We start from the raw sequence: 13,742 nt of genomic DNA, 5'->3' as shown, positions 1-13,742 counted from the left end.
TATTTCGCTGTACAATCGGAACAATTTCAAAATTCGAAGTTGTACGCTATCCCATGCAAATAATCGGTAAGATGGCGATCTTCAAAATCTTCAACGATTCTTTTGATTCGAGCTGATATTGCAACATACTTCTTGTTTCTTGGATTTCCTTGATTTCCTGCAATGGATTGTATTATTTCGTAATTATGAATACCTTGCTGCTTCCGCAAACATTCAATAAAACGAAAAATATTTGGAAATTGGGACCCACAAGTTTCTTGAAAAGCGCGGTGCCATCCCTCCACGTGATTATTTGTGCGATGTTGGTCGTTAAGAGTGCGCTGATAAACATTCCAAATTTGAGTTGGAAATAGTGGAATTTGACGCCCACGACGTAGTCTTCGACCAATATATGTGTCTTCGAAATAATTCGCTATGGGTACAGCCTCTTCAGGAAATCCTTCGGTTTCAAGTAATTCGGTGAATGAGTCGCTTACGTTATGTTCAGGAACAAACGCCAAAGCAGGAATCATTCTAATCCATCGAGCGAACTCATGGTCATTCTCGTAGCGAGCTTTGAGGCCTTCACTTTGCACCTTTCTCCAAACGGATTGCGATAAATGGAAAAAACATCCAGTCTTTAAAATACCTGGAAACTCCAATTCAAATGCTTGCATGGCAGCGAGTTCGAAATCCGTCATGAGTTGAGTTGGTTGCAGTCCAGGTTGCAAACGTTTCAATTGTTGTAAAAATGTAACATACGTAGCTCTTGTTTTATTCGGTAAGAGAGCGTACACTAGCGGAACAACGGCACTGTTTTTGATGGCGTGGAGGGTGTAAAGTTGTTCAAAAATAGCTGGTGCGGTACTGAACGTGCCATCTGCAAACCATTCTTGACTTTGGGCCAAAAGATGAAGGTTGCTTCTGGTTGAAAAGATGAGGATCCTTCCTGGCATCAGTTGATTCTCCGAATCGTACATTAGAAACTGTTGCACTTCACCATCAATAACGATTTCACTAAAACCTCGGGGAATCACCAATTCTTGCATATTTCTTGGAAGCGCAGGTGCTTCTTCATCTCGTCTGGCTCTGCGGATCGTTTTCTTCAATGCATCCTTTTTTGGCATGATTGCAGCAACATCTGCGTGAGCTTGTGGGATGACATTTGCTATAATTTGATGTGGGCTCTCCTGTGTCGTTGCGGCACGCTCCTTTACCGTCGTAACCAATCGAATGGCTGCTGGCCTGGCAGCTTGTGCTGCATGGTTATGATGCGTAACTGTTTTCACCACTTCACCATCTTTTCCGTTTGTCCATACTCGACCCTTGCAGCTTGATCGGAGTTCGCGCACCCATATCCCATGTTCTCCATTTTTTGTTTTTTTGGAGAAAACGTAAATGTGGTTTTCATGGACAAGTTTGTTCTTATTTCGCTTTGATAAAACGTGGTCCGCCATTGCTATCAATACGAGATGACTAAACGAGCCGTCACGAAACACACAATACAAATGATTGGACAATACTTATTACTGGCTTTTATAGCATTTTCGAATGTCGATTATCAATATTTCAGGTACTTAATGGTTGTGGAAGACGTAATTACAAAGAAATTAAAGTTTAGTATTAATTATAAGCATATTTGCTCTCTAAAATCACAAATTTTGCGTACAACAATGAGAAGAATGTTTACATAATTAATTTCGGTCATTAGGCCAGTCATTAGAAAGAGTGTATACACTTTCTAAAATTTTCAAATTCGCAGTCATGAATATATAATTACTCTGATTACAGAGCAATTAAAGTTTGGTGTCAATTATGCAACATATTCGGTGTCCAAAATTACAAATTTTCAATATGAGCCATTACAATTCTTGCTGATCATTGTGCTTATTTATAAACAATTCAATAATTTCAGTAGGTACGCAATTAATAGATGAATACAAGCAATGAAAATGCACTGGGTCCAGTGGGCACGTTCTGCCCGTTTAAGTATACAGTTTTAACGTGTCGGGCAAATGGTTAAATGTAGGGGTACAACTCTGGGGGCGAAACGGTTCGGGGGCGAAACGGTTTAGGGGCGAACCGGCTGGGGATGAAACGGCGGGGGCGAAACGGTCGGGGGCGAAACGGCGGGGGCGAAACGTCCGTAAAGCGAATGGCATACACATTTTTGTATAACTATACCAGGAAAATTTATTTCTAGTCGAGTCACGACAGAATTTTTTGAGCCGAACATTGTATTGCACCCATCCGAACCAAAGCCTATAATATGATCTAAAGGTAACCTAGACGATGTAAAGACATTCATAAGCTTATTTTATATTACCTCAGCCGTAGCACCGGTATTTGCTTCATCAGCATTTTTACTAGAAAAACACTGGACTAAACTAAAAAAACGTGTTGTAACTCTGTTCAACTTTAAAGAAAAGTATCTCACACAAACACACATATTCTTTACTGTACCTATGTCTGTAGACTCATCAATCAAAAAACTAAATCTTGTCTTTCTTAGTTCTTCAGTGAGCTCATCAAAGCAGCATTGTCCCAAAACATTTTTTACCACGCCGGTACACTTGGTTCGTGCCATTTGAATTTCCTTAGCGATTCGAGAATCTGGAAAGATGTTCTTCATAAGGGGCACTAGATGATCGCAAAGTTTCATAGGTAAATTGTGCTCGGCAATAAAAGCAGCTACTTTAATTTCTGCTCGCGTCACTTCATCCTGCGCTTCATTTTGTGACTCACAAGCTATACCTTCCCCTTCGCTGTCACTACTTGTAGAATTACAGATATTAATATCTAAGGTATTCGCTTTTTTTATTCTTTTATAATACGTCGAAGTTCGCCTTCGCTTTTTATTTTCCGACAAGATTTTAAACGAAAACTGAAAAACCATTCATAAGTGTTTGGATAATACCCTAGGGAACTGAATCAAGTGATTTTATTACAATTTGAATATAATTAGGCACTTCAGAAATAAGTTCATTGTGAACTAAAAAGGAAAGCAAAAGTGGGTAAATAGGTATGTTGCTAGAAGTGTTTTAAAAACGAAATTAAATTTAAAAAGAAGTGCGCGCGCGGCTTTAAACTTGCGGAAACAGACTAAAAAAAACGCGCAACTTGAGGAGATTGGGGCAGGCGGTGTTTTCGCAATGTGCCGGGATAAACAGTATAAAGGACAATTAAGTAGTGTTTTGATTAGTTTAACGATATTGTATTTTGGTTGTTTGATAGTTTTAGGATGGCCATCCCTCAGTAGGTACGCGTTTATTATTATATTCATAGAAAACCGTTTGTTTATCATTTCCACCATTGTAATCCAACGCATGTTTCGCACGCAATAGGTTATCGCCCAGAGCACGAACATTTTACGTTAACGAAAATACGCATAACAAGTAGTACGTAGTAAACAAACATTTTTCGCGAACGGTTGTGAATTACGGTACGGATTAACGGTTACGAAAATCATATTAAGCCTGTCTCACAATTGACGCCAACGTGAACGCTAACGCGAACGTGAACGTGAGCATTTAATTAAAACATGAATATTTACTATTTCCATTCACATATAACGCAACGGGAACGTGAAAACGTGAAACAAACGCGACAGTTGGTCAACTTTTATCTTTCCCGTTCCCGTTGGCGTTTTAAACATGCGCGCGCTTGCGATCCAGCCACATAACCTTTAAAGACCAAACTTAATTATTTTTGTACGAAGTATTGCATGATTATCCGTTTGTTGAATTGAATAGAATAGTCTGTGATAGAATCAACGAAAGATAAGTTGTGATGATGTGCGATAATCCAGGTTTCGATGAATTGTTAATTATGTGTGTAGAAAAACATCCCAATGTATACAACAAAAAATTAAAAGAATTTAAAGATACCTTGATGAAAGAAAATTCATGGTTAGCCATTGCAGAACATTTGAATAGTGATGGTAAAATCAATAGTTATACAGTACGATTGTTAGCACTTACTTTCCTTATTTGTAGCGGAAACAGTGAAGAGGCGATGGGACAATTTAAGGGATCGATTCGTTAGAGCCCATACGGACAGTTTAAAACTTGCTCCTTCAGGTTCAGGAGCTGATGTTATAAGTACCAAAAGTACTTTTCCGTTTTTCAAGCTCTTGTTATGGCTTGTACCGCATATCAGAAAGAGAAGGTAATTGTAATTAAATTGACATAAAAAATGTGTGCATTAATCTTATATTATATTCCAGACTCATATCAGCAACTCCGCGTGTTTCCCAGGCACAAGTGCATACAGAAGAACACATTGTAGATGCAGAAGATTCTGAAATCTTCTCCGCACAAAGCAGCCCAAGTGTAGACATTGAAGAAGGGTGGTATGATGTCAATGACAGCGGATTATTATCACCTACTAGTTCTGAACCACGCACCACTACTACCACTCCCAAAGCTACGAAAAATAAATCTATCCCCGAGACATTAACCAAAGCTGTGGAATCATTTACCTCATTTGTAAACGCTAGAAAGAAGGGCATTGAATCTGAGGCATCACATAATTCGTCCGATATGAATTTTCTGAGATCTGTAGTGGTTGATATGGAACACATTCCACAGGCCAAAAAACTGAAATTCAAACGGGAAGTGTTGGAACTGTTGGAAAAATATACCTCGGAAGTATAATAAAACTACATACATACAATACATATTTTTATATACATATTTTGTGATAGAAATACATGTTATTTGCCTCTATTAATATATTTCATTTGCCAAGGCACAGATCCTTCAGGAGTGAGCAGGTACTTTGCTACAATATCTCTTTGACTATATGCCTTCTTCGAGGACACATTTGCACCAATTCTTCCAACACGCGTTAAATTTTTGTCATTGCTGACAATTTCTCGCCACTTCCCTTCAACTACTTCGCCGTTATTTAACACTACATCAGTTAATGTAGGAGGTGCATATTTATCAGAAATATTTATTTTTAGAAAATTATGCAAACAAACGGTTGCCTTTATAATGGCCTCGCTTGTCTCAACTGAACACAATAAAGGTTGTCTATATACACGCCATCGACTGGCCAGAATTCCAAAACTGTTCTCGATTGTACGCCTAGCCCTCGATAACCGATAATTAAATATAAGTCGTTCATTAGTTAATCCGCTACCTGGATATGGGCGTAACAGATAATGATTAAGGGGAAATGCTTCATCACCCACAAAGTAATATGGTACCTTTGCTGAGCTCCCATTCAATTCTCCTTCAGGCAAACTGGAGCTTACAGTTTCCATATCAATCTTTATTTGTGACCTTTTGAAAATCCCAGCATCATTTTCAGAACCGTATGCACCTATATCTACCCAAGTGAATTTATAATCTGCATCACAGCAGGCCAACAGTACGATACTATAATATTTCTTATAGTTGTAGTACAAAGATCCAGAATTTGTGGGGCACTGTACTGCAACATGTTTGCCATCAATCGCTCCAAGTGTGTTCGGAAAGTTCCATCGTGTCCAAAATTCTTCACTGATGTTTAACCAATCTTGATCAGTAGATCTTTTGAAATATTCCGTATGTAATACTTCCCAAATGGCCTCACAAGTTTCCCGAATTGTTTTTGAGGCAGTTGAGTGACCAACTCTAAACTCAAAGCAAAGATTTACAAAACTACCACCGTGCGCTAGGTATTTAAGAGTCATCGCTAAACGCATTTCGGGAGGAAGGGCAGGACGTCGACTTCGTTTTAATAACTTGGGCTTCACCAATTCAAGCAATTTATCAAATTGTGCAGGATACATCCGGGTATATGAAAAAAATTTTTCATGGTCATGCACTTTAAAATATTTAAAAGTGTTTACAAATGCTCCCAGCTCGTCCCGTAGGGTGTTGAAGGGGCGAACCCACCACCTAACAAGAACATGAACGATTTTGCTTAGTAATCTAGGTATAATGCTATGGAATGTATTTACCTCTTCATTTTGGATATGTAGTAATACAGAGCGTAAATATGTAACATGAATACATAAGCTATTACTTCGTCAGTTTCGCTGTCGGTATCCATTTTTTAGGTTAGTTCAACTACCACAGAACACATTTTAATAAACAAAATATTCCGTGACAAAACTTAGCGTAACGTTAATTGTGAGACTGCGAATTTGTTCATGTTCACGTTACCGTTTGCGTTTCCGTTGGCGTTTACGTTTGCGTCAATTGTGAAACAAGCTTTAAAATCAAATTAAAACGAAAATGAACGACCTAAATCAGCACATCGCAAAATTAAATAACGAAAATTACCAATCGTGGAGCATACGAAGTTACGCTGTACCTAATGAAAAACCTAGACGAGGCTTTGACGAACGAGAAATTTGCAACGAATCCCGAAAACAAAAAGATCCATAATCAATATAGGGCGCTAATCATTTTAAACGTAGACGACAAAAACCTTTCGCTAATTGACGAATGTAAAAATGCTTACGAAATGTGGAAAATTCTCGAGCACGGCAAAATCGACAATTTCCATGCCATATGTACTGTTAAAAGAATATGTTAACTCGGAAAAGAAAGCGACAGAAACGATTGATGAATATATTTACCGTAAATGTGAAATTCAGAAGAAGTTGAATAAACGTGGATTCAAAATTGACGAGAAAATGAAAATTGGCATCATTCTGATTGGCTTGCCAGAAAGCTTCGAGGCGTCGATACGAACAATAGATTTAAGTGCGGAAGATCTAACGCTTGATCAAATAAATACGAAACTACGCGAATAAGAGAAACTCATTAAAAGTAAAAACGCTTCGGACGAACACGCAAAAATTAACATTGCAAAACGAGGAACGGATACAAAAACGGAATTTCGCGAAAATGGAAACACCTGGCGAAACGAACGCGCTCCGGAACGCAAAAACGAGAAAGAACTTAGTAAAGCAGAAACGTCACACCAACCGCAGGGTATAAAATGCAACGCAACGACACACGTTCGACAGCAAATGTATGCAAAGTAGTCTACGAAACAAACGGAGGAAAACGTATTTCGGAAAGAAACGAATGGTTACTTGACAGCGGCGCAACCGACCATTTAACGAGCGACAAAACGAAGTTAACAAACATCTCAAACGAAACTACGAACATCGCGTGTGCTGGAGGAAATTTATTGAAATGCGAAGGCAGAGGCAATACAAATAAAGAAAATGGAGGAAATACAATGACCTTATCCGACGTTTTGTACGTTCCAGAATTAAAGGGGAATTTGATATCGGTATCCCGACTAGGAGACTCGAACATCGAAACAAGTTTTGATAACGAACGAGCCATTTTAACGAAAAATAACGGAGTCATTGGGACAGCACCACGAAAGAACAACGTGTACATTATGAGTGAAGAACGAACATGTTTATACACGACGAGTGATGCTTCGGCTGACGTTTGGCACAAACGATTAGGACATCCTACCAATAATGAAACGAAGAAATTGGCTGAACTGTACAATCTAAAAACGGCTGCATTACAAAAGACGTGCGAGACATGCAACGTTTGCAATATTAAAAGAAAAAATTTTCCAAAAACGACCAACAATCGACGAAACAATTGCCTGGATCTCATACACAGCGACGTAATTGGTCCGATAAATCCTACGCCACGTGGGGGCAACAGGTACGTTGTGACGTTCATAGACGACCACAGCAGATATGCAGAAGTATATGCCATAAAACGAAGAATGAAGCAAGTTTATTGAATATCAGAACCGAGTTGAAAGAATGAAAAATAAAAAAATAAAAACGGTAAGGAGCGACAACGGTGGCGAGTACATAAACCATAAGTTTGAACGTTACTTAAGACAACAGGGCATAGAAAGGGAGCTCACGACGCCGTACACACCACAACAAAATGGGGTTGCGGAACGACTTAATCAGACGCTGTTGAACATAACTAGATGGTTAATGGAAGAATCTGCTGCAAACGACGATCTGTGGGGCGAAGCGATCCTTACAGCGAATTATATACGTAATCGACGAACAACGACAAGCAATAACGGAAAAACGCCTTACGAAATATGGAGCGGGAGAATCACTGGAGTAGCACATATGAAGACGTTCGGATGTAAGGGCTGGTATAAGAACACCCACCGCTTGCAAAAATATAAACCGCAAGGAGAAGGAATATTCATAGGTTACGAACCATATACAAAAGCCTATAGAATTTGGGACGGTAAACGAAAAGTTAAGCGCGGTTTAGACGCTACGATAAATTGTTACAATTTATCGTAACGATCGAATCGTTACGATTTATCGTTGCGTGTGAACAGAGGATTGTAGCGATTTATTGGAATTGGAATTGGATTGGATGGTTGATGGTGGCCGGCTTCAATTTCTGCGAATCGTAGCGATAAATTGGAACGTGTAAACAATAACAGCTATTTATCGCTACGATTTGTGACTAATGTTGCTGAAGTGAACCATTTTTGTATCCATTTGGGCTACTTGGACTGTCTCTAGCGCACACGTTTTACATTTGGCGAGTGGCGATCAAGTTTGGCCACCCAAAAAAAAATATTTAGGGACACATGGCTGGTCAGAAATCATAATCGAGATTAAGATTCTATTGTAAGCAAGCAATGTAAGCAATAAAGTGCGAGTATAATTTATATTAGTGGACAGAACCAAAAGACAAGTTGAAAAGTAAAAAAATAAAAACTGTATTAAACCGTGATCGACAATGAGATTGGAACAAGAAATCGTTACATGTAAACAGTGCGCACTTTTTCGATTTATTGAACGATAAATTGGACAATCAGATCGTTACGATTTATCGAAGCCAAGATCGTAGCGTCTAAACCGCGCTTTATAGTAGTAAGTCGAGATGTAAAGTTTGACGAGAGTTGTTTTCCCACGAAGGAGACCAACGAAGATGCGAACGAGGACGTAGTAATTTGGAACAGGTTCATTAATCCCGGTGCCGACAAGTTCCTCGAATGCAATTGCTCGAAATCAATTGCTCGAAATCATTTGCTCGAAAATCAATTGCTCGAAAGTCAATTTTCTCGAATTACAAATTCCTCGAACGGCAATTGCTCGAAAACGGTTTGCTCGAATTAAGTTCGCAATTAACTTAAATTTATGCATGCGTGATCAAGTGAAAGGTCTTCCATACGTTTTGCCTATACTATGCTTATACCTAAAGAGATGTACTTCACATCCGTTCAGTAGTGTGGTCATGATAATGAAAATAACCTGAACATAAAAAGTGAGAACATATTATATTGTTGATTTGGGTTCTTGGGTTTTAAAAATTAAAAAAACAAGTGTCCATATTGGTGAAAGTCATTCAATATATTATGTAATATGAGGTATGCACCATAATAAGGTTTTCTTGGAGAAAGCAAGTCATGATCAGTTAAATGTAATTAATGATTATTCATCTTCTCACGAATGATTTCATTATGTTAATCTGCATTAGGGTTTTCATTAGAGTGTATAATAATTGCTCCGTAATTATCCTTAGGTTAATGAGATGGTTGTTATTAGAAATGATGGTTATTCCTAATAGGTGATTAACATCAGAATGCTTACAATGAAATTTGGAAGGAGAAATTCCCTATAAATAGCCTAGTAACCCAAAAACGTTTGTTAGTTCAAAATTTGAAAGCTCACAAGTGAACATGGCGTTAGAGTTCGTGTCCAGTGAGAAAGGGAAATCCAAGTTGTTTTTCGAAAGTTTTTTGTTTATCAAGGATAAACAAGTTGATACCAAAATTTATTGGAAGTGCGAGCACTCCAAGAAAATGAAGTGCAAAGCTCGTGTGATTACGGTGAATAACTTTGTGTCGTCAAGCAATAACGACCACAACCACAATGCCGACGCAGCGCAGCTGGAAGCCAATAAGGTCATGCAGAAAATAAAGGAAGACGCAGAAAACACAAGAGATACACCTCAGTTCATTGTGTCCCAAGCTTCTGCTGGTTTGGGAAATGCAGTTGCAGCTAAATTACCAACAGTCAACAATATTAAGCGGACCATTAGGAACGTCAGAGTGAGAGAAAACGTTGCACCGGCCATACCAAGACATCGGGAGGAGATCATTTTCCCAGAAGAGTTTACAATTACCACAAACGGCGAACTTTTTCTCCTGCACGATTCAGGGCCAGTAAATGACAGAATTCTGATTTTTTCAACCGCACGTAACATCAACCTTCTGGCGATGTCCCAGCATTGGTATGCCGACGGCACATTCAAAGTAGTTCCACCGCTTTTTCTACAGCTCTATACCATCCACGGGATAAAAGACCATGTAGCTATCCCTTTAATATATGCTCTTCTACCAAATAAGACAGAGCAAACCTACTTAAATCTTCTTCGAGAAATAAAAAACCTACTTCCAGCTGATGATGCACAACCACAGACCATCATGACAGATTTCGAAGTAGCAATGATAAATGCCATAAGAATTGAGTTCCCGCAAACCATACATCGTGGATGCTTCTTTCACCTCTGTCAAAGTATTTTCCGACACATTCAGGAAAATGGCTTAAAACGGGAGTACGAGAGAAATCCAGAAGTTGCGTTGACATTAAAACTGCTTCCAGCCTTGGCATTCGTTCCACCTCAAGATGTAATTCCTGCTTTTGAAGACATTTGCGAGCAAAACATTTTTTCTCCTGAACTGCAAGTTATTGTTGATTATTTCGAAGACACGTGGATCGGTCGCCCTCAACGACGTGGACGGCGCCCGCCCCATTTCGCGATCAACATGTGGAATTGTTTCGATGCCGTACAACATGGACTTCCAAAAACAAACAACGCAGTGGAGGGATGGCATCGAGCTTTCCAAATGCAACTGTGTGCAGACCACCCAAACATCTGGAAATTTATTTCGGCATTAAAGAGGGAGCAGAGTATAAACGAATTACGAATAGAGCAACATATCAGTGGGCAACCACCTACCATCAGTCGTAAGGTATACCGTGATTGTGCACAAAGACTTTTAACACTAGTAAATAGTTATGCACCTGACATAAATATACAGGGTGTCCCTAAAAGGTCTGTACAACGAACTACCAGGGGTTCTTGGTATCAAAATAGGATGATTTAACCCAACTTACCTCTATCCAAAAGTGCCTCGGTAAGGCGCTATCTACCGCCAAAGATTAAAAAAAAAATCGTTATTTTTATTTTATCGGAAAATGGTTTTGCCGATTAAAATGAAATTCGGGATGTGAATGTCTAATGTAAAAAGGGTCTTTATGATATCATCGTTTTGATTGTAGTTGCTATGTAGGTGGTAAAATACTGACCATCCACATCTGAAGAGGTCTAAAACTTTTTAACTACTATTTTGACGGTTCTGAATTTTTAGACACTGATAGACAGTTTACTTGTAAGCATTTTTTGTCTCTTGATGAATATCGCTATCTGTGATGGTTTACGAAAAAAAAAAATTTAGGCATGATGAATGGCATGCACCATACATGCGATTGTTCCTCAAAAACCATAAGTGCAAGCAAGAAATAGGCTATGACGATTTGGAAACCTGTGAGTATACTCCCTAACGCATTGGCGACCATTTCCACGACAGTATCCAAACACTAATAGCATATCAGTTAACTTTGCGTTACTGTATTGAAAGGCCATATTACAATTTTAACAATGAAATTTTAAGTCTTCAAGCAAAACGTAAATTGTTCAAGTTTAAGAAACAACAAACAAACGTTACGCCACTCTAAGGTTTAACAGCCATCTTCTGATTTTTTGAGGAACAATCGCATGTATGGTGCATGCCATTCATCATGCCTAAATTTTTTTTTTTTCGTAAACCATCACAGATAGCGATATTCATCAAGAGACAAAAAATGCTTGGAAGTAAACTGTCTATCAGTGTCTAAAAATTCAGAACCGTCAAAATAGTAGTTAAAAAGTTTTAGACCTCTTCAGATGTGGATGGTCAGTATTTTACCACCTATATAGCAACTACAATCAAAACGATGATATCACAAAGACCCTTTTTACATTAGATATTCACATCCCGAATTTCATTTTAATCGGCAAAACCATTTTCCGATAAAATAAAAATAACGATTTTTTTTAAAAATCTTTGGCGGTAGATAGCGCCTTACCGAGGCACTTTTGGATAGAGGTAAGTTGGGTTAAATCGTCCTATTTTGATACCAAGAACCCCTGGTAGCGCGTTGTACAGACCTTTTAGGGACACCCTGTATATGATTATGTTCGTGGAATAGCACATAATATATCATATTGACAACATGTAATTTTTGTTTTTCATAATATGTACCTTCCTAACTGTATCACATTCCTATATTTAGCAATATATGTAAGCATTACTTGGTTGTTTGTGGTTTTCTTATATTTACAAATCAATGATTCGAGTTAAGGCTATCTCACAACTTTATCTTTCGAGTAAAAGATATTCGAGGAATTGCTGATCGAGCAACTTACAATTCGAGCAAAATTTCATTCGAGCAACTTACTTTCGAGCAATTGATCTCGAGCAATTGGCTTTCGAGCAATTGCATTCGAGGAATTTACCTAGAACCATTCCTAGCAGCATACCGGCGTGCCCCACATCCTACTACGGGCGTAAGTCCAGCAATGGCGTTCCTTAAACGCGAAGTGAATACGCCACTAAGTTTACTGACAAATCCCAGTGTATCCCCTACAATTGAGAAACGCGCTCAATTGTCGTACGAATACCATGACCCAGTCTTTCCTGAGGGATCTAAAGTCGCAGTCAAGGACGGACCCTTACGTAAATGGAAGTTGGGATACGTGATATCAAGAGATGGGGAACTCTCCTATACAGTGATGGTGGATGGCGAACTAAATCGCAAACGTGGACCAACTCAAGAAGGTGGGACAAGATGTGCCAATGACTCTAGCAGTAACGCCGTCTATTACTCCTGCGATTTCGGTTCCTGTTGCGACGCCTGCAGCACCCGGTCCTGCTCAATCTCCGCCGGACCAGCCTGAGCAGTCAACTCCAGTGCGGACGGGTATTGCTGAAACTCCGCGGGCTCCTGTGTCAGATCGACCGCTTCGCGTCAGTCTACTCCGCCTCGGTCGGCTCGTGAGAAGCGCATCCGCCGTCCAGTTATTCGCTACTCTCCTTAGTTTTTTTTTTGCTTTCTATGAGGAGGGATGTAATATACTTCTACTACTTACCCTGTATATATGTGTTACACCTAAGTTTACTTGTTCTTAGGTTGGCACGGCTGATATACAAAATGGCCGAGTTGTAAACATTACATTATTATTGTTAATATTGACATTAAAACTTAAGTTGGATTCTTATCTAAGCTTAACTTATTTACAACAATATGCTCATTTTAATGCCCATTTATTTGATGATACTATTGATGGTCATGCCAGCCAATTAATTAAATTAATTTTTAAAAAAATTTTTACAGTAAGGCTTCATCAAGAAGCAAAGTTACGAGAAAAGGAAGGTAGAGTTAGATCTCTTTTAACAAAGAAAATATTATTTTTCAATCAATAATAATGATGTATGTTTTTATGTATTATTTATGTTATGATTTTGTAATTATAGTTAGGAGAATAGTGTTTAAGTAGTAGTTAATAATTAATTAGTATCATTGTACTAGAGTGTGTAATAAATTATTTTCTTAATCTTATAAATTAAACCTGAAGCCTATCATTCAGTTTTAAAATAAACTGATTTGACGTTTATTGCATCAGAAATAACAGTTTGGTACGTGTTGCTTGGTTACACTTATATGATCTAATGATGTTATAGTAGCTTGTTTACCGAGC

At 38.6% G+C, this 13,742-nt stretch overlaps 1 protein-coding gene across 1 annotated transcript; it reads right to left on the bottom strand.

Moving 5' to 3' along the window:
• Positions 1-26: 26 nt before the first annotated feature.
• LOC116182261 lies at positions 27-1,852 on the bottom strand. The gene has a single exon (XM_031502782.1). The coding sequence runs from the start codon at positions 1,434-1,436 to the stop codon at positions 27-29; it is 1,410 nt and encodes a 469-aa protein (XP_031358642.1). The 5' UTR covers positions 1,437-1,852.
• Between the last annotated feature and the right edge of the window lie 11,890 nt (positions 1,853-13,742).

Source organism: Photinus pyralis, unplaced genomic scaffold (assembly GCF_008802855.1).
Source record: "Photinus pyralis isolate 1611_PpyrPB1 unplaced genomic scaffold, Ppyr1.3 Ppyr1.4_unclustered_Scaffold4469, whole genome shotgun sequence".
Classification (NCBI taxonomy): Eukaryota; Metazoa; Arthropoda; class Insecta; order Coleoptera; family Lampyridae; genus Photinus; species Photinus pyralis.
The sequence above is the reverse complement of the archived record's forward strand: the minus strand, read 5'-3'. Positions and strand labels throughout refer to the sequence as shown.